Source organism: Protopterus annectens, chromosome 5.part0, assembly GCF_019279795.1.
Source record: "Protopterus annectens isolate FY-2018-M chromosome 5.part0, PAN1.0, whole genome shotgun sequence".
Lineage (NCBI taxonomy): Eukaryota > Metazoa > Chordata > Ceratodontiformes > Protopteridae > Protopterus > Protopterus annectens.
Genome location: NC_056735.1, coordinates 1173844088 through 1173869434, shown reverse-complemented (window position 1 = coordinate 1173869434; position 25347 = coordinate 1173844088). Strand labels below are relative to the sequence as shown.

General features: G+C 39.6%; 1 protein-coding gene across 3 annotated transcripts in view; it reads right to left on the bottom strand.

The window, feature by feature from the left end:
• The window catches only part of PLS1 (plastin 1), an 824936-nt gene that overhangs the window by 532843 nt on the left and 266746 nt on the right, over positions 1–25347 (bottom strand). For all 3 annotated transcript variants that reach the window (XM_044071020.1, XM_044071019.1, XM_044071021.1), the window contains exon 2: positions 14258–14362. In XM_044071020.1, the coding sequence (XP_043926955.1) occupies positions 14258–14330 (73 nt within the window). In that variant the 5' untranslated portion in view covers positions 14331–14362. The remainder of the gene's footprint in view (positions 1–14257; positions 14363–25347) is intronic.

Genomic DNA, 25347 nt, shown 5'->3' with positions numbered 1-25347 from the left:
TGGCTCGTTATGGTTTGTATCCTGGATAATATTGTAAAAGCCTGAGTGCTGTCTTTCCTCAGTAATACAGACTGTTGTGCTGTGCCATCTCTGGTGTTCTGTCATACTTTAATGAGCACTTCAAAACAGATCATAAAATGTCAGACAGAAACATAGCCTCTTTCCAGTCTATCCAATAATAACCATTAGTAAAATAGAATTAATAAAGCCAGATAATGTAGCTGAAGAATATGGCAGAAGTAGTATTAATCATTAAGGCAACCATTCCTAATGACTACAGTGCTTTTGTGTACAAGAGATACAATGTTAAACCACAAAGACATGCAAACAGAAACTACAGCAATGACACCAAGGACAGACAGTTAATTTCAGTTGTGCTGGGAGAAACTTGGCTAATAAAAGTAATTCCACATAAATTTAACTGTGTTGGTAACATTGGTAGCCCTGTAGGAACTGTTGAAGAAAGGCAGTAACGGAAACTTTACTTGTGCCAAGGAGTTTTGTCCAAACAAAAAAAAAAGCAGTGTTCATTTTGTTACACTTAAATACACCTTGTCTTAAATCTGCAAAACATTCTTATTATGGCATTAAACCCCACCCCAAACATTTGGAGATATTAGACAGCAACCTACTGATTTTATTCTTAGCCACTTCCTCCTCATCTGGAAACTTTCCCACCCATTGTATGCATCCAGCCTTCCCTTCCATAAATCTCTTTCATCTGTAAGATCGTTTTGCAGAGTGTATACCTATTATCTCACTCTCCATAATTCTTAAAACATCTAATGAAACAACATAATCATTAATTGCTCATAATATAAATGCTCATGTAAGTGAAACTGGAAGAAATGACAGTAGAATTCAGATAAAACACTGAGAGGAAGGGCTATCACATTACATCAGCCTGTACTGATTCACCTCAGCACCTGGGAGGTCATCTAAGGTTTACGACTTTAATATGCAAAATTAAATAAATCACATTTTCCTAGTCCTGTTTCAGTAGCACTAGGCTTAGTCAAAACCTTTTCTGTTGCCTGCACGTGACACTGAAAAACGAGAAAAAAGGCAGTATTATTAGATAAACCTCTTGCCGATGCCGGCAGCAGATTATACTGTTTATTGTGTGATAAATTTAACAGGCAGCACTCCAAGGCCAAATGATTATATAATAACATTCTAACTCTGAGATGTGGGAGAAACTACTTGTTTCCAGTGTATAAATCCAATTTCTGCTACCATATCTGTCCCTCGTAGCTTCTTCCTTCCTCACTGCTGTCCTCACAGGTACATGGATGGTGTGATTTTATTCACTTACATTAGTTCCTCACTGACAAGCTAAAATGAATGACTTTCAGAATTATGCTTACATCCAAATTGTAACCTAACACCTAGTCACCTCTCAATAGCTCAGAGGCAGGGCTCTGTACTCCTGGAGACATAGATTAGACTCACATTGTAGATACTTTTGGGCTGGCTAGCTGATGAGGGGGTGCATGGTGAATGAGCTGACAGAGGCTAGCTCTTTTATATCAAGGGGGAGTAGAGACCAGCTGCATCTTCCGACCCCTTAGTTGAGCCAGGATGGTCAGTACAGAGTGTCCAGCTATCTATATTTTCTCCTGATTTATGTAAAACTAGGGGCATATGTTTCCTGCATAACACACTGTGTGTCACAGTAGGGGGAAATATAGTGGACAGCAAACTGTCTTGTAGTACCACTTTCTTAACCTGTGTACCTCCATAAGTGGGAATAATTGGCTCAACAATAGCCACTGCTATGAAGATAGGCATCCAAAGTCAGAAGTTGTCTAGAGAGCCATAAATGGAAACAGCAATCAAACTCTACCTATACTTTGCATATTCTGTAAATAATTTACTGTTTTTTGTACTGCACAGAATGCTATTTAATAACATTGTCACTAATGCCTATGATAAGACCGTGCTCCTGATCTGAGTCTAACAAAAGTCCATGAAGATCAGTGCTCTACCCTGGTCAACAAATATGAATAAAAATAAAAACATATTGCATCTCCACACAGGAACAGGACAGAAATAAAAATGGGTAGTCAAAGGAAGAATATGGTAAAGGCAGAGGCAGCTCTCAGAAAAAAGGGATATCCTTAATCTATGGCTCACCAACAAAGCAGATGTAAGGATGGTACAATGCAGGGATATGATGGTGGGGATGACTATATCAGGGCATGGCTCACTAAAGATAAAAAATGCAGAACTGGAATGGTGGTTTTGTACTGTAAGAGTAAGATTTCACAGGATGTGAATGCCCATGATAAAATAAACAAAGTTCATTGCTCAGAATACATCTTTCCATAGTTGTTATGTTCTTGTGACACGGATGGGCCCTTCACCAGATACATCCCAGCAGAGATTAATGAAGTTAGTAAGAACCTTCTCCGAGGAGAACCCCAGGAGCATGGCAGTAGACCTTAGTGCAGGAGGAGCAATTCCTATTGGAGGATTCAGGGTAATACGCTGCAAACCCTGATGCATGACTAATAGAGATATGGTGGGAATCCTTTGGATGTCAGAAGCAGCTGCAGTAATATAAAGTTTGATGGCATTGTCCTCGTATGAACAAAGGATCAGACGTGAAAGTGATCACAGCAGTGCAAGCATATAAGAAACTGGGTAAGACCCTTACATGAACAGAGCATACTGTAATGTTTTTGTCTTGCTGTCAAGGTTCACGATGGAGTGTTTTACATCTCTGGAGTTCAACAAATGGTTAAACAATTAGTGAGGATCTCAGAACTTTGACCTTACCAACAGAGGGGATTTGTTTAGAGGGCTGCAGGTTTATATTGGCTTAATGGCTCTCATCTGTCAGTAATGGTAACCAGTATCTCAGATGGCAAGTTTAAGTTTCATTATCAACCATTTAAATATGCCAGCAAGAAGCGGACAGAGAAGTATCAGGATAGTTCTGAATCTTTTCTCCAGGCCAGCAAAGCAACTAATGTTGTCAACTCCTCAAGTGGAAATAGCACTTTGTTTTCATTCTGTTAATTATTGATTGTTCCTACTGATGTAATTTTCAACATGCACCCTATGAGAAAGGAGGACATAATTGCCTATCCTACCTCAGCTATGTTCATTAGCCAATGCCTGACCATCAACTCTGAGTCCCTTTAAGAGAAGGGCACAAATGGAGCATCACTGGAGATGCTGGCAGTAATCTTTAAGAAGGACATTTTCTTACCAGGGAAGAGTCCTTCTGATTTAGACTGACAGGCTATTTTGTCTGACATCTGGACAAGCTGTGTAGTCTAGCTTGTCTTTTAAGTTCTTAGATAAATACTAGGCAGACCATGACAAGCCTGGCTAATAATCCATATTAAAAAAATTCCCTCCAGCCTCAAGGACAGCAGCACAAGATAGACTAGGATGAATCTGAGACTGCCCATCCAATTATCTAGGTTTACCAAGGGTGCTATTATGTTTGACATACAGTGGACATTTGTTCCAGAGATGCAGGATATGCTGTGACATGAATCCATCATGCCAATGTGTCTTTTTTATCTGCTGTTGAAGGTTTAGTCTCTTTAACCTGGTATTTGAGGAACACTTTGTTCTGTGAAGGAATAGAAGGTCAAATAGGCTTAGATTTTTATGTCTTGAAAGGTTAGACACAAATCCCTTCAGAGAAGTGTACAAGACACTGGGTACAGAGACAAAGCCTCTCTGTTTTATTTTTGCAAATAGAATTGACTCATGAGGAAATAAACTCTACTGGGAAACTCTGTAGAACATGAAATAGATCATCTGTGTTTCCTTTCTGATTTTAAGTAGTGCAGGTTTGTTTATTTTATGTTTAGTATTTTTGGATCGTGAGACTAATCACAGGTCTGCATCCTTCGACCTGCAGGCTGGAATCAGTTTTACTAGGTTGATTCCATCATGCCTGGATGCTCTTGGTCCAGTTATTCTCAAGGCTGCCAAGTCCTCACTTAGAATGGGAGGGATTACTATCTAAATTAAAAGAGGTTTTGATTGCTCTAATTCTGAATACACTTCTTTTTGGACCTATCTACTTTGCAGACTTAACCTAACCAATTCCCCCTCACATATTTTCCAAGCTACAGCATCCACTCAGCTACTGTTATAGTATATGTTGAATTATACAATGCCTGGCCATTAACATTCAAAAACATGCATGCTGATTGTTTAGCCCTACCGGTGTGCCTGTTGTAAATTCGAGCATATACCAATAGAAAAAAGTCCGGTCGCCTGGACTTTCTTCTATTAATATATGCTACAGATCTTTCCAGTTTTCACGAGAAAAAAAAAATAAAATAAACTTTGAAATCCAAACAGTTCACAGATATGAGATAGATGGAACAGAAAATACAAGGAAAATCAGTTATGCTATGCAAAACTAAAGAAACATACTTGATTATCCTTGTATTTTATCTGTCCTGTCTCTCTCAAATGACTGAACTGTCCGGATTTCAATTTTTGGCGCCATTATACAAAGACATTATTTAAGAAAAATAAGTAACATTTTTCTTAAATAATGTCATTGTATAATAGCAATAACACATGGCTGGGTGTGGGTAATGCTGGATTTACCCACAGTTGGCTTTGTTTAGTCACTCATGACCAAACTACACCAACCATGGATAAATCCAGCATTACCCACACCCGGCGCTGGGTTATTGCTATATAAAGTAACACTGCTTTTAAGACTTCTTTTTCCTACTACATTGCTAAAATCTACTACATACACGCACGTGTGTGTGTGTGTGTGTGTGTGTGTGTGTGTGTGTGTGTGTGTGTGTGTGTGTGTGTGTGTGTGTGTGTGTGTGTGTGTGTGTGTGTGTGTGTGTGTAGTAGATATGTATATATGTATATATGTGTATATATATATATATATATATATATATATATAGGTTTATAAAATGCTTGTCGATCAAACGAACTGTCGACCAAATAAACTGTCGACCATATGAACTGTCGACCATGTCAGGTAGACCCATATATATATATATATATATATATATATATATATATATATATATATATATATATATATAATTATATAACATCAGCACATTCTGTGCATGCTCTGGGGATTACCTCAGAGTAGGCTAAACCAAAAGCAAGTGTTTTTTGCAGGGGGCAAGCACCGTTGTACTCCCAACCCCTGCAGATTGCATATACTAACTCTGAGATAGCACAATCCCCGGGAAAAAGGGACTATTCTCCTACCCATGGATTGTTGATTTCACACATCTGTTGAGCATCTGTTTCACTCAACCAAACAGTTCAACTTTGTGATCATTCAATCACCTATCATGCACCAACAAGTATATATATTATGTGGTCTTACCCAACCTTTTTGAAAACTGTTTACATATGCAATATTTGCTTTAATGTTATACTGAACTGAGCCTGAAAAAAGGACTAGCTGGATCAATGTTCTACCCAGTCAGCAAATACAGAAATAAATAAATTAATAAATGAAGAACTGGACAATTTCTAAAATATCCTTTACTGGAAAAATAATAGAGAAAATGCACATGGCACAACATCAATCATTTCTAACTTCTCATACCCTCTTAGGTCCTTTGATAAAGTTAGCCAAGGAATTTTAATGCAATATCTGAATATGAATTATGTCTTATCTTGCACATACCTTAATTACTTTACCTGTCACTTTTTGTGCACATAAAAATGTGGATTGAGGAGAATTTTCTTCAAAGACCACCATATGTAGTGATGAGCCTGTTAGGCTCCATTCCACTCCTCCATTTTTCATAGCATATGTGTGTTGTATAAGAGAAAACATTCGAAATGAGTTATCATTCCATTGGATGATATGCAGCTTTACCTCTGCTTCTCCCAGGAATTTGTGTAATCCTAGTTACTTCCTTCGGTAATGTGTGTCATTCTTGCTAGCACTCAGTAGACATTTGCATACCATGCTTGGTTGCATGAAAAACAACCTGCTTTTGTCCATGCAGTGTAAAACAGAGGTAGGGAAAATTCACGTCACATTCAGGCCTTCCATAACCCCTAATCATGCTTCAGCATTCACCTGTGAAGTCAATACTCTGGATATTATGTCTCAGTGGGGACATTAGACTTTACATCTGACGGCCATCTAACATTCCCAGACAAAGTGGTTTAAGTTTTTCTTACACTATCTTAGGAATATTGTCTTAATAAACTATTTAATTCTCTCTCAGAGGAGCTTTCAAAGTAGGGTAATCTTTTGCTTTCGTTCTGATTGAGCTAATATAATGTCCATTACCTGGGGCTTGCTACTTGCGACCAGGCATTACAAAAGTAAGGCAGAATGAGGTAACATAGTCAATTGTGCATGATAATCAATATTAATTTATAATGTTTGTGTCATAGGTCTGGCTTGACAATATCAGTATTTATTTAACAGGCTGTATGTCTACTGAGTCACTCAGTAAAAAAAAAAAAATATATATATATATATATATATATATATATATATATATATATATATTAATTACAACGTCGAGCTAAAATAAGTTTGAACGCTGTAATATCGAACCCTAAAGTCCAAAAGTTGAAAATAACAAAGCCACTGCACATCGGCTTTTTTCCCCATGGAAAAAAAATCAGTGCGCCACTTTCGGGGCTTTGCTATTTCCTCCACTGTGGTGTGATCTTGGAGTTTGTAGGGGGGGTGGGGGGCACAGCTCCCCATGTTGGGGGTGTGTGGATCGAAGCCCCCCACTTTAGTTTAAGTTTAACGTTAATTTTTTTTTTGTCATGGAACAGGGATTTTTTTCCCTGGGAAAAAAAATCGCTGTTCTGTGTTTTTGCTTTTGTTGGGTTTCAGACTTTAGGGTTCGATATTACAACGTTCAAACTTTTGTTAGTTCGGCATTGTGATATACGCCCATATACACATACACACACACACACACACACACATACACACACACACACACACACACACACACACACACACACACACACACACACCACACCACACCACACACACACACACACACACACACACACACACACACACACACACACACACACACACACAAACACACGCACACACACGTATATGTATAAATAATTTGTTTGAAAAGGTTCATAGATTAGTACTAGGCTAACTGCCTTTGTGGGCAATTTTAAGCCTAGCCAATTACCCCATGTGAGAATCAAACTCTGCACCTTATGTCTATAAGATAAACACTTAAAACCATTATGCCAAACTCCCAGCAGTTATTATGCATAAGGGGCAGTAGACAGAAGACATGGATATTCACAGAGACAGTAGTGAGAAAAGGGCTTGGATGCTAAGCCCAATACTCTGTTCAGTAGGTGGTCAGTCTATAGCGCTTGTCTGGAAATGAATGTTGAGATCCCATAGCCAGGCCACCCCTGCATACTTCCTATATGTTCTTAAAATCAGGTTATGTTTGCTGAACTTCAGCGAATTAGATTTGTGTGCATATTTTCTACTTTAGCCTATTGAGTGCCAGTGGTGTGACTAGATAGAATATCCTTCTGGTAACCATCAGACCTATTTATGGACAGTGAAGTGGATCCAAGGATCCTAATCTATGTCTGTCAAATAACTGTTGTGTTATTTGGTTGGCAGAGAGTTTTAAAGTCTGCATTTAAGAACACCTCAAAGATATTATCAATTACAATAATGATATAGCAAAACTTTTGGAATGTCATGGAGATAATATCTTTAGTAAGGTTATATTTAATTTAAATCCTTTAAGACATCAGTCAAGGAATGAAAATAAATGTCATTTCGAACAGTGATGTATAATACAACAGTACCAAGAGGCAAGTGCAGTGATGTGCCTTTAAGACTTATTTTACAAGTTTATGTTTTAATTTACTGAATGCTAATTTTTAGGTTCATAGGTTCATAGGTAGGTACTAGGCTATCATGTGTGCATGTGTGTGTGTCTATGTTTGGCTCTATTTAAGTTGATCGACAGACCCAAATGTTGATGATACTAACCTCAAATATAAAATGTCGACAACACAAATGTCAACAGATTAGTATACATGTATCAAACAGTATACTTGACACATGGAAAATTAGAAAAACAGCAAAAAACATTGTTTTGGTGATGGGGCAAGCCCCCCTGAACCCCAATACCTCCTGCTAATTATATATACTAACTCCAGTATCACACAATATAAAGGAAAGGGCATATTTCCCAACCTCAAGAATTGCACAGTCTTGCATACCTGTCAACCAACTGAGTCAACAGATGTCGAATGAAAGTACATTCAATCATATTCGCTTTATATATATATATATATATATATATATATATATATATATATATATATATATATATATATATATATATATATATATATATATATGTGTGTGTGTGTCTGTGTGTCTGTGTGTGTATGTGTGTATATGTGTGTATATTGGTCTATATCACTTCAGCAAAAATTCATTTCAACGAACAGCATTTTCGGTTAACTTACATTGAACATGACGTTCATCCAACTGTTCGTACTGAGATTGCGGTAAAGTAAGGATAGGGAAATTTGCCCTTTCCCCACTGTAGTGCAATCTCGGAGTTGGTATATATAATTAGCGGGGGGGTGTGGGGGCGAGCGGATTTCAATTAATAAAATTTCCAATGAAATGCCAATTGCTGAACTGTCACCTTGCTGAAGTGATATATAAATATATATATATATATATATATATATATATATATATATATATATATATATATATATATATCATATTGGTCTGGTTAACTAAGATAACTGGTGAATAGGTTGTCAGCTTTCCTGCCTGCTTAATTTGAGAAGCAGGAAAATTGACTGACTTTGGTGCAGCACCATTACAATCCCTGGATGCACCTTAAATAGTATGAAGCACAATTTAGCCACAACCCTAACAACACCGTTCAGTCTCAGCCTCCATAACAGGTTTTATACAACGGGGAACATATTGTAGTTATAACAGGTATTATACCAAGTGAATGGAGAACAGCTACAGTCATTCCCCTATATAACAGGACCTTCTGCAGACCAAGGAAATTACAGATCCATAAGTCTGACCAGTCTCATATGCAAAACCATTGAAAGACTTATCATGGAATTAAACAATCAGGACATCTGGAACCTCCAAACATTGAACCTGTCTCAGTTTGGATTCACACACACATACACACACACACACACACACACACACACACACACACACACATCCATCCACCCACATAATATATTTTATATATATATATATATATATATATATATATATATATATATATATATATATATATATATATATATATATATATACTGGGTGTGCTGTGCTGTGTTATTAAAGAAGTTTGTGGGCGAGTAGCAGCTATCTGAGTGCTTTTTACTTTTGATTTATATATGTGCATTTGTGTGTGTACATGTGTAAATTGAAGAATATGACAGGATGAAACAAGCAGTATAGAAGGTGGGAAAATACATAAGTTCCTCATAATATGAACATCTGTTTGGCTCAGGGGAATTGTCTATGTGGGATCTGCTTTGTGGAAGAATAATAGAGCTAGGGATGGTACTAACTACTTGGGTGAGAAAGGACATAGTGAGACTGGGAAGGTGAAGGAGACAATTGGATACCAGTTGTCAGGAATAAATGGATAAATGCTGAGGGAGAAACAAAGAGCAGAGCTTGACATCAGCAGAGGCTGACAGAGCAGTCCAGGTGTGTGGATCATTGCAGAGTAAACAGAAAGAAGAGAATGGCCTAGTCAGACAAAAAAGAGTGGAAAACCAAGGTGATGTGATGGAGACAGAGTCAAAAGTAGTCATGCAGTATCCTGTTGCACATGTAGAGTCTGAGAGATATGGGCAAGATTGGTACTCAGCCAGATGGGGGCGACTGATTGTAAAGGAACAGAATATTGCATGGAACACACAGGATGACAGCAGTAAGGATGGGAAGGAGATCAGGTGCAACTCATGGAGGCAACCAGCAAAGACCAAAGTGGGCTCAGTGTTGTGCAGATGCAAAAAAGGTTGCAGAAAGAAGGATGGGGAGTACCCTGGGGTAGGAACTGATGGAGATGACAGCAGAGAGAAGGATGGGGAGTAACCTGGCACAGGAACTGATGAAGATGACAGCAGAGAGAAGGATGGGGAGTAACCTGGGACAGGAACTGTTGGAGATGACAGCAGAGAGAAGGATGGGGAGTAACCTGGCACAGGAACTGATGGAGATGACAGCAGAGAAAAGGATGGGGAGTAACCTGGCACAGTAACTGATGGAGATGACAGCAGAGAGAAGGATGGGGAGTAACCTAGCACAGGAACCGATGGAGATGACAGCAGAGAGAAGGATGGGGAGTAACCTGGGACAGGAACTGATGGAGATGACAGCCAGTGTGGGACTGAGAAGAGGCTTTTTATGATGGAAGACTCTGTCACTAATGAAATAGGAGTCTTTGCAAGGGAGACAAGGTTACAGTGAAACCACTCTCAGATCTTAGACCTACAAAGACATGGGAGTCACAGAATAGGCTGCTGCATTGTATGCATGTGCCAATGATATACAGCTGAAGTAGGATAAGTAGGTGGCAAAGAGGTGCCAAGATAGGGAGACAGAGGTAGCATTCTCATAAATGCCACCTGTGCCAGCAGCAAGTGCCCTGATGAAGAGGATCAAGGAATGTGATGATTAGCTGTGGCACAAGACAAGACAGAGGCAGGCTTTTGACTGTTGTGATGGTGGGAAGACACAGCCGAAGGAGAAACTTTATGCTAGGGGCAAGCTCCACCTCAGCCAAAAAGTAAACAGTGGCATTCAACAACGATGAGTCTAAAAGATAAATTTCAATAATCATATCTTTAAGCAAGGTAGGAAGGGGCAGAGCTATAACTAGCTTGGGGCAAAGGGGCAGCTGCTCTGAGCAGAATCTATTAGGAGGCATGACTGGCGGCTGCTGATACTGTATTTGTGGTCGCATCCAAAGTTCTCTCAGTGTGGTGATTTAACTGTAAACTTTAGCAAGTTGCTTACCACAGTTTTAGAACAGTAAATAGAAGTTTGTCTGTGTGTGTATGTGTGTGTGTGTGTGTGTGTGTGTGTGTGTGTGTGTGTGTGTGTGTGTGTGTACTGCACAGTGCTCTGGGAAAGGGGGATGTTGTAGAAGCAGAAAATGGGAAAGTACTCAGGCAGCAGAATCAAGAAAACAGTCATGCAAAATAGCTGAAGAGCAAACAAGAGGGATCAGGCCATGGCTGGGCACTGTTACAAAATAAAGTAAGGAGTCTGAATAGGAAACTGGGGGTCTATATTAGAACACCGAACATTCAAAATGTCGAGTGTTCTAATATCGAACCCTAGGAATCGAAAATTGAAAACATCGAACATTCAGAACAGCAAATTTTTTCCTAGGGAAAAAATTTGCTGTTCCAAAACACATACACACAACACAAGCACACCAAACAAACAGCAATCCACACACATACACCTAAACTCTTACACCTAACCCTACACTAAACTATACATACACCACTAACTATCCACTTACCTTAACCCAAACCCTAACTCTAAGGTCCGTCACTATCGCACAGTCACCTCACCCGCTCCCTAACCCTAACTCACCTACCCCGCCCTAACCCTCACGTCCACACAATCGCACACTTACCTGACCAATGCCCTAACCCTAACTCACCTAACCCACCCTAACCCTCACGTCAACACAATCGCACACTTAGCTGAACCTGACCCGTAACTTTCCACCACAGCACTGAAAATACCGAAGCAACAGAAACGGACAACCGAATTCTTTCCCTAGGAAAAAAATTTGGTTTTCTGTTTCTTCGCTGAAAATGGGTCGATATTAGAACACTTGAAATTTTAAACGTTCGGTGTTCTAATATAGACCTGGAAACTGGTAAAATGTTTATTAGGAATTTTATACAATAGAAAATCCTTGTAAAATATAAACTATACATTTAGCAAACTTTACTTAAAACAAAATAATTGCTGCATCTTTATAATTAAATCCTTTGGATATTCCACACTGTTCACTCACAACTATCCTACCAATGGACCCTTCTCTAATTCATGTTCTCTTACATTCCTCGTAACAAAAATATATGAAGTAAATCCAACCGCTGAAATAGTCTTCCCTTAAAACACAAACAAATATATTGTAGTTGGAAGATGGCAGAGCCAAAGCCAATGATTCTAGAGGGAAGGGGAGGCATTGCTGATGTTACAGAAGCATGACAAATTAGGGAGGGGCATGTAGGTGTCTGGAAATACACTATGCTGGAATGATGAAGAAGGGAGAAAGGAAGGTGGAGTAATGAGCAACATAAAGGAGGGCAACAAATGTGAGTTCAGAGAGTACGAGAAGCACCACTCCATGAAAGGGGCAAAGGAGCAAAGAGGGCCAGATACGATAAGCACCCTGGAAGTTAAGGTAGAGAAAGGAATCATAGCTGCAGAACAGGTTCCCCTCTTTCATCCTTCTGGTTTGGTACTTATGTTGGGTTTCATGATCTTGTGTATGGTTAGTTTCATACCATATGTACACCTCATGGGCTTTCTATCTACTCATTATGTAGTTACCTAGGTAGATGGCTAAAGGCTTGAAACAGAGTGCAGGAACAATTGTGGTTACTATATTAATGTTGGTGTTGTCTGGCTTACTTTGCTATAGGACTTCAGTGCTGCTGAAGTTTTCCTCAAGAGCATTTGTTGATATACTAGCTTTGTTTGCCACTTCTTAAATACCCAGAAGATAACAGAGTACACTGCATGGTGCACCCCATTTTATAACTGAGACACCCTGTAATTCCTTAGCTTTAAACTGCAGCTACCCTAGGACTTACAACTGCTTGGAAAGATCAAGTCAGAGAGCAGGCGTTTGCCTGTCATGTTCCTCCAGTGATTATTCTATTATTAGATTATCAGCAGTTAACCTACTATACTCATACTGCACATAAATACATTTTCTCCCAATTAATCTTTTGGTCATCTCTGTTTCTGAAGTAAAGTTATCCCTCCAAATGAAACTCTGTCCATGAAAAGCAACTAATTCTAAACTAAATTGGTAGTTAATATTATACAGATTAAAACATGCTATTTAATCCAGCTCTAGTGATGATGTAGATGGATGAAGCCTTGGCTACATGCCAGATAACTTGAGTTTGAATATTTGTTCAGACACTTGATGGAAATGACAGGAGATGATGGGTATGCCCATCATGGAGGTGGAAGGGTGGGGCAGAACAGAACATCCCACCCTTTGGGGAGGGGCATCATTGCATATGCATCATTGGGGCAGGTTTTCAGCCTACCAATCCAGAGCCTGGGTGTGGTCCTTATTAATGAGTGCATGAGAGCAGTGATGCAGATAGCGCAGTCCCCAAGACTATTCATATACCCTCATTGCTGGTATGCTGACTAGGACACAAGTAACTCTCATGGCTACAGGAGTGATGGCCTCCTCATTGGTTCTAGGGACTCCTCACCAATAATGGTTAAGAGATCTCAGGTCCAGCTGCAGAAAGCTTGATGGCTGGCAGGCAAGGGGTCAAAAAGAACACAGAAAAATTTACTTTAAACATGAGATTAAAAATATATACCCTTTTGTTTGCATTTGTTTTTAGTGGCTGATAAGACCCTCTAAGTACATTAAAAGTCTATTTGCAGTAAAGCACTAAGTGATGTGGAATTTCTAAAACACTTGGTCAGTCATCCTACCCAAAGAAAGGTTGTGGGAGTCAAACTCTGCTCTGTAGGATGTTCTTCCTTCACACTCCATTACTTTAGTCACTAGGTTTACAAATTATTTTAAAATTAATATTAACACTAACGTCCAAAACTTAGACTTGTTCTTAATGCTATTGTTTAAACTGCGGTTTACAAAAAATAGTAAGATAAGCCAGAGAATCAAAGCAGATGTGTGACATTTATTTACAACAGCATCCCAAAGAAGGTAATTTGCTTATGCATTAGTTTTAAGCCTGTAGACACATTTTGTTTGCTGTGCCTTTTTGAGCTTCTTCTTAAATCACCATTTCCAAATAGAAAGAAATACTATTCAAACCAAACACCTAACAGAAACTAACATTACATGTAGATGATAACTAATTTTGAATGTTTTCTTTTCTGCTAGTCTGTTGTCAGTCCTTAACTTTTGAACCAAGCTATATAATAAAGGTTGAATGTAAATGAAAATGTATCCTGCACAGTGAATAACAAAACAAGGGAGAAAAAATTACAGTCAAATCATACCTATTTTGCCAAAAGCTTCTTTCAGTTCCTCCAACTCTTCTCGAGAGATGGTTGTTGTTTTTGTTGCCATCATGTTGAAGTTTACAGCTGATTTCCCTTAGGTTTCTAAACATAAAACAATAAGAAGTTTGACATTTTGTCAGTGCCTAAACAGTACCTCTGTGCAAAAAAAGAGATTAGGCATATGAATAAAAAGTAGACTTCCTTTTTTCATATATTTAAGGTAATTTTATCTAGTACAAGCCGCCATAGCTGTAAAAAGTATTATAAAAGCAAGCAGCAAAAGTGTATATTGTATTTGATGTAAGTTAAAATGTTATTTTATATTCTTCGTAATACTCTGAGCTAATAGTCTGTCTAGCTTACCTGAACTCTCCATAATTTAAAACACTCTTGAGATGGTGACAGGTAGACAGTGTACAAAGACAACCCCCCTCTGTACATTAAATATTAATGAGGTACTACATTTCTCTTGCTGCAGTATCATGTTTAGAATAGCTTTTAAGCCACAGGCCATTTACAAACACAGTGCAGAACATGCAAAACCATTTCAGCAATGTGCACTGGATGTCACCAATGTCTAACAGTATGCTACACTAATCTACAGAAAGCTCTTATTCTTTATTTAAAGAAACACTGTCATTTTTCTTTTATAATACTGGACCAGAGAAAGAGGATGTGTGATTTAAAGGGCTAATAACTTTATTTACAATGTCCTGGAACCATGAAAGTACATTATTTGCAAAGGTACTAAGTATATATTTACTTGTTCTCAACTGTTACCTCATTCTCTCTTATTGTTAACGACAGTCTGCCAGCTGACAGGGCCATACTTTGGTTTTATTTTCTTTTTCTGTACTTATATAGACCTCTATATAGTCTTTTAAGGCCGAATACAAATCTTTATAGCATTGCACGTATTTGGGGATGGAAAAGTTGCTGCGGTTTCAATAAAATATAACAACTGCTTTCCACAGAGGAAAGCAGAACTTCCAATAAATGTGCCTGTTGCACAATGTGCTGCTTTGGGAATGTAAAGATAACGCAAAACATTCCAAACAGGCAACTGCATAAAAAACAAACATAGACTGCAGAAAGAAACAAAAATAATACACTGTGTAGCAATGGCATGCTAACCTAATGGGAAGGAGCAAACTATTCACTTACATACCCAGTGATCAAGGTTTGACTCACAACACAGGTCTGGCCAGTAGGGAGGTTCAAGGGATGATAGACTAGCACTCATTTCTTGGGGGAAGGGGGTGCTGGGAGTAACAAATGGCTGTCCAACTGGAGTACTCAAGCAGAAAACAGCTATGGGTCTATTTGTAAAGAAAGGAAATACCAGGCACTGAAACACCACATAAGCAGGACATGATGAGATGTATGACATCACTGTGTGCTCATTCGCAGACAATGAAGTCAAAAGACAGGTGTTCTTGCCTACTGTGAAGGCTCTGCCTTCCAATCTGGCCTTCCCATTATGCAACACACTCCTGGCCCACTAACCCTTTAAAGCTCTCTGCCTTATAGAATTCAGCCAATAAACAGACACATTTTGGTATCAGCATGCATAGCTGGAGAATGGCTAAGTCAAAGAAAGGGACATGCAGGACCATTGGTCACGAGCAAGAAAAAAAGGAAAGACCCTTCCTCAAAAAGTGCTATGTTGCCAACAGTATAGTGTAAACTGTTTATAACACAAAGATGACTACCTGCAACACTTGGAAATATAAAGCCATGATAAGGTTGAAGTGGAAAAAAACAAGAGGTCGCTGCTATGAATGAGACTGTACTGAGGAACTGGTGAGATGGAACTGGATAACGTGCTGATGATGAGGCAGAAGAAAGAGCAGAGTACCAGAGGAACTACACTCAAATGGATTGATTTCTTGAACTGGGAAGGTGGTTAAAAGAGCAAGTGCCCTGATCAGATAAGAATGTATGAACAGGAAGCAGATGAAAGCTAGCCATGCTAGACATATGGTTCATGACCACATAGTAGAGAATCAAGGACTCTAGAGTGCAGCACACAGAAATGTTCAGGTCCTGTTCTCAGCAATGCTAAACATGTGGCTCAACAGCACGTGGCAGAGAATTATACAGGTCTTATTTACAGTAACGTGAAATATGTGGCTCAACAGCACGTGGCAGAGAATCCTACAGGACTTATTTACAGTAATGTGAAATATGTGGCTCAACAGCACGTGGCAGAGAATCCTACAGGACTTATTTACAGTAATGTGAAATATGTGGCTCAACAGCACGTGGCAGAGAATCCTACAGGACTTATTTACAGTAATGTGAAATATGTGGCTCAACAGCACGTGGCAGAGAATCCTACAGGACTTATTTACAGTAATGTGAAATATGTGGCTCAACAGCACGTGGCAGAGAATCCTACAGGACTTTTACAGCCATGCCATAGAAGGTCAATAAGGCACTTTACTATTTCACAAATAAAGTATTGAAAAAGATTATCAAGTTGGTGAGATATTTAACAATTTGGATACTCTTTTGGACTTTCTACAAGGGAATAGGGTGTTGAAGGAGCAATTCACTAGTTTAGCAGTGAATTGGGAAATGCTGGAAGTTGAGCACATTGATCAAGAGGACAAGGCTTGAAGAAATAATATTCAAGTGACTGAAGCCCATAGAAAAAAAGAATATGGGACAAACTGTGCTGTATTTATGAAGAATAGGCTCACATTATGGAATGTGATATTCAAGTGACTGAAGCCCATAGAAAAAAAGAATATGGGACAAACTGTGCTGTATTTATGAAGTATAGGCTCACATTATGGAATGACTTGAAGAAAACCAAAGTTAAATCAAACAGATCACATAAGGTCTTCATAGAGGTCCACTGGTGGCAGCCTGGTAATTGTGACATTTTGGCATATATTTGTGAGAGTAAAAACTTGGCAAAATGTGAGCAATAAAAAATAAAACTGTATGTTTAAAATGATTTTTATTGCAGACTCATCAAAAATAAGCCCATTTGTTGCCAGTCTGGCTGAGTGATAGGTGATCCCTTTATGAACATTAACTAAAAACAGGTAGGCTGATAAAAGTTAATGAGGGACAGCTTCAAAAAGGTTTATTTAAGGAACATTACTCTACTAGTGAGCAGATTCATGAACTTTTGGTCAGAAGCAGGTCCTGGGAAAACTATGGAAGATATATACATATATATGCATGCATATTTATCAGAAAAAAGGGTAATCTGGAAAGTGTACCTGTAAGGGAAATAAAACAATGCTCCTTAACGGAAAAGTCATTTGGATTTATTCCTGCCTGTGAGGAAATGCAATGAAATGGTAATTAAATAGTTCATATTACTTATGCTTGTTAGGAAGTCTATACAGAAGCCTACTGGAAGTTAACTCTGTCTTGTGAAGTCTCTGTAAGTACAGTTCATATATTTTATCCAGTTATTTTACTGGAACCCTGTGTGAAGAGGACACTGCATCTGATTGTAAAGAAATACTGAATGTGTCTTAAATTGTGTAATACCTGCACAGTATAAATGTTTACCAGAAGAAAAGAGGTTGAGGTTACAACTGGCTGAGTACCAGAAACTGAGTTTTAGGTGTAAATGCATTTTTTTGTTTTGCTTTTTGCTGAAATTTCTTGTAAATGAATATGAATCTTAGGAAAATTGGTTCCAGTAACTATTTTAATTGCTACAAATGAAACCTCTTGCTACAATAGTTATACATGAATAAGTAAGTTAAACTGATGTATGGTACATCTACAGGTCACCAAGCTCAGAGTCCTTCAGTGTCAGTACCCGAGTTACAAGACACCAAGGATCAAAATACTGATGGGTGCTTTACAAGCAAACCACTGCCAGTGAGGTCTGTTCATGTGTGCTAGCAGTGGCTCCTTTGTGTGTGTGTGTGTGTGTGTGTGTGTGTGTGTGTGTGTGTGTGTGTGTGTGTGTGTGTGCTTGTAGTTTGTCCATGTGTGCCAGTTTGTGTTGGGTCCTGGTCTTATGATCGAAAGTACGTTTCACTGAAACGTATATGATCGATCTCACTTTCGTGAAAGTGCTTTTTGTCGAAAATGCACTTTTGCTGAAAGGTAACTAAGCAAACAGTTGTTTGCATGTAGATTTAGTTGCACATCAACTGTACTGTTGATTGTACAACTAAGCAAACTTGCTTAGATCGTGGTACTTTCGATGTATCAACATAGATCCATACATATATATATATATATATATATATATATACGGGTCTACGACTAATGACCGAAACGACGATTCCCCGACAGAATATTCACCGACGCGAGATGACCGACAGGTAAGTTTACCGACAGGGTTATTTGCCGACAGCGGAAAGACCGACAAGGGAATGTGCGATCGCGACCCGGTAAGTGTGCGATGGTGACGGAGTTAGGAGCGGTCAGGTAAGTGCTCGAGATTGTGGGATGTCGGGTTAGGCTGTGGGAAAGGTGAGTGTGTGTTTGTGTCGGAGGTATGGTTCGGGTAAGGTAAGTGTGTTAGTGAGGGACTGTAGTTTAGGACGGGTTAAGTGAGTTAGGATTAGGGTGCAGGTAGGTGATGTGCGTTAGTGTCGGAGCTTGGGCTAGGGTGGGTTAAGTGAGTTAGGGTTAGGGTGCAGGTAGGTGATGTGTGCGTTAGTGTCGGAGTTTGGGCTAGGGGTGGGTTAAGTGAGTTAGGGTTAGGGTGCAGGTAGGTGATGTGTGCGTTAGTGTGAGCTTGGGCTAGGGTGGGTTAAGTGAGTTAGGGTTACGGTGCAGGTAGGTGAAGTGTGCGATAGTGTCGGAGCTTGGGCTAGGGGTGGGTTAAGTGAGTTAGGGTTAGGGTGCAGGTAGGTGAAGTGTGCGATAGTGTCGGACCTTAGGGTTAGGGTTTGGGTCAGGGCTAGTGTGTATGCTATGTAGTGTAGTGTGTTGTTTACTTTCCGTGTGTCGGTGTAATGATGTTCGGTGTTTTGCGTTGTCGGGTTTGTGTGATGTCGGTTATTTGGCGTCGGTGAGTTTTGTGTCGGGGAATCGTCGTGTCGGTGTTTAGTAGTAGACCCATATATATACACACATATATATATATATATATATATATATATATATATATATATATATATATATATATATATATATTATATGTATACTTGAGTAGATTGAAAGTCCATTTACTTGAAACTTACATGACTGAGACAACAACACTGAAACCTTATTTTAATGAAGTTTCACATCATTGGAATTCTAATGCGGGAAAAGAGGCAGTTGGCCAACATTAAAAAAACACACAAAAGAATGTCAAACCCACCCAAGTGGGGCTTCGCCCCCAACACCCCCCTAATTAAATATACCAACTCCATTATCATACTACAGAGGGGAAAAGGGCAAATTTCCCCATATTGGCCAGCTGCCTCTTTTCTTGGATTAAAATTCTGGTGATGTGAAACTTTGTTAAAAGGTTTTGGTGTTGTCATCTCAATCATGTAAGTTTTGATTAAATGGATTTTCAGTTTACTCAAGTAGGCCCATACATATATATATATATATATATATATATATATATATGTGTGTGTGTGTGTGTGTGTGTGTGTGTGTGTGTCTGTGCGTGTGTGTGTGTGTGTGTGTGTGTGTGTGTGTGTGTGTGTGTGTGTGTGTGTGTGTGTGTGTGTGTGTGTGTGAGACATAAGGGGACATTCACTTCATGTTGGGGGGATCAGGGTTTTGCTCCCTGCAAAAACTATCACAGCTGGACTTTTGTTTGTTTAGTTAGTTAGTTTGACATATGCATTGGCATTTAATGCTTTTAAGCTGGCAATTATCTCATTATATGCCATTATATGGAGAAGTATCAAATCCTTAGGAAGGTCAAGATAAGCAGTATACGCTGACAACCCTTCATCAAGTGCTGCTGTTCTAGTTTCAAAGATGCCCTAAGATTTAAATGGCACCAGCTCCCTTAACAATCCTACACTTTTCCTTGTAAAAACAAAAGTATATCTCCTTTGTCGTTTTGAATAAGCTCCATTATGATTCTTTCAGTGAGTTTACATACATACTGGTTAGACTGATGGGACTAAAATTGATTGAGTTTGGAGTAACCTACTTTTGTAAACTGGTACCACTGCAGTCTGTTACCATAGGCCAGGGAAATGTGTACATGCTAACATTTTGTTTCATATGATTGACAGAGGTTTGGTTCTATCTGTGTAGAAAAAAATATGGTGTCTAGTACTAAGGAACCTGAGTTTTTAATTTTATTTATAGCAGCAATTATCATGTCTGTATTTATATTAAAAATATACCTTTGTCTCTATAGCATTCTGACTTAATACTTCATTTATTGTGTTGTTTGAACAAAAATGTTTCAGCAAGCACATTCAATGTATCACGTGGCTAGGTGAACACTTAATTGCTTACAGGTAACATGTTACATTTACAGATGCAGTAACATTGCTTGAGACTGCACACCTAAAACACAGTTCTCAGACAAAAAATACTTGAAGCAGATCTCCTGAGTACTCATATCATTGAGATATAGGTATTCATGGGGCTGTAAAGTGCTTGAGCCAATGTGCTACAATGAAAAAAAGTATTGTTTTTTTCTAAACAGCTTCACTCCCATGAAACCTTACTTTAATATTCTTATTCCAAAGTTGCCGCTCCTCAGGGAAAGAATGATTCTCAAAGAGGAAAAGAAAACTGTCTCACCATCTCTTCTGAAATACTGTAGCTTAGAGAAGATAAAACTCTATATACTTCAAGGACAAAGTGCTCCTATATGGAAAGAGTAGCACCACATTCGTATGGCCACCTTGCACCATTATGTTGAAGCAACTGATATAAGAAATGTTTTTGTATACAACTTACTATAGGCCTTTTACAGTCAGGATATTTCCCATTCAGTTTTGTGTAGTAATTAAAGAATACCCTATTATGGCATTCAACCTTTGAGACAAAAAGTACAGTTTTGTACCTACCATAAATGTAGATGTTCGAGGATCCACATTGCTGCAGTCCTAACTATTGGGTAGTCCGCTGTCCCAGTCGGCCCGAATACCAAAGTATATGGCTGACGTCGGTCAAGGCGCATTAGACTGACGTCAGTACGTCAGGGTACTAATGCGCATGACCGACGTCATATCCTCAGTCTTTTCTTGCCCCAGATGTCAAAAGACCCTAAAAAGACAAGGCCAAAACCAGAAACTCCAAACATTCCTGCACCAAAAATATGTACAATATATACAAAATTACCAGAGTATAACCTCACCTACACAACCACCCTTAAACACAGAGGAGAAGGAGGGAGGGTAAATTGGACTGCAGCAATGTGGATCCTCGAACATCTACATTTATGGTAGGTACAAAACTGTACTATGTTCTTCATTCCACATTGCTGCAGTCCTAACTATTGGGAAGAATCCCAAAGCAGAGATAAGGGAGGCTGGCAAATCATAAGGAAGCAGGAGCTGACAACATGCCTTGCAAAATAGCTGTGGCAAAACCAGCCCTAGATTTAGAGTAGAGAGGAAGGTGATAATGCTTAGAGAAAGTATGCACTGAACTCCAAGTAGCTGCCTCCAAAATATCCTTAGTTGCCACCCCCCTTAGAAATGCTGTTGAAGTGGCAGTAGCCCTAGTGGAATGAGGCCTAATCCCAGCTGGAATCTCCTTGCCATGATGGGAATAACAAAATGCAATGCAAAACCCAATCCACTTAGAAATAGTTTGTTTTGACACAGGCTTGCCCTGAGAACTCAAAGCAAAAGAAACAAACAACTGCTGAGACTGCCTAAAATCCTTAGTCCTGCTTAAATAATAACGCAATTGCCTGTGTACATCTAAAGTGTGCAAAATTTTTTCCCCTTTATTTTGGGGATCTGCATAAAAAGTAGGCAAATGAATAGTTTGGTTTAAAGCCACACTAGAAACCACCTTAGGCATAAAGGAAGGATTAGTACGTAATGATACCCTATCCTTATGAAAAATCAAAAAAGGCTCTACCGCCATAAGGGCCTGCAATTCAGAAACCCTTCTTGCAGAAGTAATGGCCAACAAAAAGCAGTCTTCCATGACAAGTATTTCAATTCAGCAGTAGCCGCAGGCTCAAAAGGTTGTAGAGTAAGTTTCTCCAACACAAAATTGAGATCCCAAGCAGGAGTAGGAGCTCTACGTGGGGTCTTATATTCTTTGCCCCTCTAAGAAATTGCTTGAACAAAGGATGCGAAAACAATGGTGGGTCACAATCATAGTGAGCTGAAATTGCTGCAGCATGAATCTTAATGGAAGAGAAAGACAAACCTTTGTCCAATAACTCAGTAAGATATTGAAGAGCCACACTCAAATTAGGCTCAGAAATCTCCAAATTGTTTGCTGCACTCCAAAATAAAAATCTCTTCCATTTTTCTGCGTACACTTTCCTTGTACTAGGTCTTCTGGCTTCCATAATCACATTTAAAACTTGTTGAGGAAGTTGAGACCTGCTGTGTTTCAAAACAGAATATGCCAGGCTGTTAGATGAAGAGAATGAAGCTTGACATTGAGCAGGTGACCGTCCCTCTGAGGCAACAGGTGTGGAATCAAAGGTAAAGGCCATGGAGGCTTCCTTACCAGACTCCTCAGTAATGGGTACCAGTGTTGCCGAGGCCAATCTGGAGCTATTAAAATCATCCTTGGCTTGTCTTGTCTGACCTTTAGGAGCACCTTTGGGAGAAGAGGCAGAGGAGGAAAGGCATACACATGAAGATTTTTCCAACTGAAAGAAAGAGCATCCACTTTCCAAGCTGTGTGATGAAATCTCTTTGTGCAAAACTTTGGCAGCTGGTGGTTTAGTGGAGAAGCGAACAGATCTATGTCTGGAGTTCCCATGACACTGTCAATTTCGAAATACATGAAGATCCAGTTTCCACTCGTGGGGATCCATGATTTGTCTGCTTAACACATCTGCTAAGGAGTTCTGTGCTCCGGCAGAAACCTTGCCTGAAGAGTTAGTTGCAAGCTGAGCGCAGTCTCCCATAAAATCATTGCTTGCCTGCACAACGGGTAAGAATGTGTTCCCCTTGTTTGTTGATGTACCACATGACAGTTGTGTTGTCTGTTAGAATCAACACCTGCCCTGGAAGAAGTAACTCCTTGAAAGCCATTAATGCAAACTGGACTGCTAACATCTCTTTCATGTTGATATGTAGATGCTGTAGTCTGGCAGGCCACTTGTCTTGTATCCACTTTCCATTTAGATGAGCTCCCCAAGCAATGTCTGAGGCATCTGTCGTTAGAATCTGACTCGCCTCTGGCCGGTCACAGAGAGTCCCTTGTTTAGGTGACATTCCTGAGCCCACCACAAAAATTCCTTTTGAATGCAAGGTATTATTTGAATGACAGTGTCCAAATCCTGGCAGTGCTGCGTCCATACATTTTGAGATACCATTGCAGCTTCCTCATATGCAGTTTGGCATTGGGAAGCACCAGAATACAAGATGCCATGAACCCTAAGGCTTGAAGGACTGTCCTTGCAGTCAGCCCGGACTGAAGAGATAGTTGATGGAAGTAACTGGAAAGATTCTTTTGTTTGTCCGGGGTTAAAAGCCCATCTGGGCTGCTGTATTCAGTCTCACACCCAGAAAGCACATGTCTTGAGAGGGTACTAGACTGGACTTTATTTCGTTCACAGAATACCCTAGGCATCTTAGCACTGCTATCACATATTCCAAATGCTGTAAAAGGTCTTCCTTTTCTTGAGCCAGAATCAGGCAGTCGTCCAAGTAAGGATAGATTTGAATTCCTTTTAGCCTGAAGTAAGCTATCACTGGAGCCAGAATCTTTGTGAATACTCCTTGTACAGTAGATAAGCCAAAGGGCAATGCAGAGAACTGATAATGAGAATTTCCAGCTCGAAAACGCAGATACTTCCTGCAACTTAGTCTGATAGGCACATGAAGGTAAGCTTCCTTGAGATCTAAAGTTACCATCCAGTGATCTTTGCCCAGCAGAGGTAAAAGCTGTTGTAACGTCAACATTTTGAACTTGGGAATGTCCAGATAAGTGTTGAGGATAGATAAATCCAAAATTGGTCTCCACGTGTTCCCCTTCTTTGGTACTAAGAACAGGCGAGAATAAAATCCTAGGCCCCTTTCTGGCACAGGAACTGGCTGAATGGCCCCTATTTGGAGCAACAGAGAAATTTGCTTGTGAGCCTCTTTTCTTTGTAGAGGAGGAATGTCTGGCATGCCTTTGAAAGGAGGCAAGGTATGGAAATAAAACCTGTAACCGTGGTGAATGATATCCAAAACCCATCTGTCTTGGGTAATTAAATCCCAATTTTCTTTGAAAAGAGCCAGCCTTCCTCCCAAAGGTGCTGCCAGGCGAGAATGTACTGGCAGCTGAAAAGGTAGGTCATTGGGTCTGTTTACGAAAGGACTGACCCCTGCCCTCACCAGAAGTCTGAGCAGATGAACTCCCTGTTCTAGGCCTAAAAGAACCTTGAGCTCTGCCCCTACCACGCCTAGACCTACCCCTAGACTGGGAATCATAAGCAGGATATGTCCATCCCTTAGTAGGCCAATTTCTACTAAACTTCGGAGGCTGCACCTGCAAAAAATCCTTAACAGTTTGCATAGACTTAGCCTTGTCCTCCATTTTCTTTAAAACTGCTTCCACAGGCGAACCAAACAACACATCAGACTGTAAAGGAGCATCCAAAATCCTTGTCTTAACATGCTCAGCTAAATTCTGATCCCTCAACCAGGCGTGCCTACGAAGAACAGAACCCATGGCAGCCACCCTCGAGGAGGCCTGCACAGCATCAAAACCACACTGCAAGGAATGCTTACCCACCTGTTCAGACACATGAACTAAATCCTGCAACTCTTTACACTCAATACCTTCTGCCAGAGCATCCACCTTAGACTTCAATTGTGAAAGGAGATAATTCTGATATTTTAACATGTGAAACTGACAATTCAACGCCCTCATGGCTAAAGTGGAAGAAGTATACACTTTCTTTCCCCATCTATCCAAAGCCCTTGCCTCTTTATCAGGAGGGACAGGATTTTTAACAACAGAAGCCTTCACACCTTTAGGCCCCTGAGAAACAGTTTCCGGGTCTG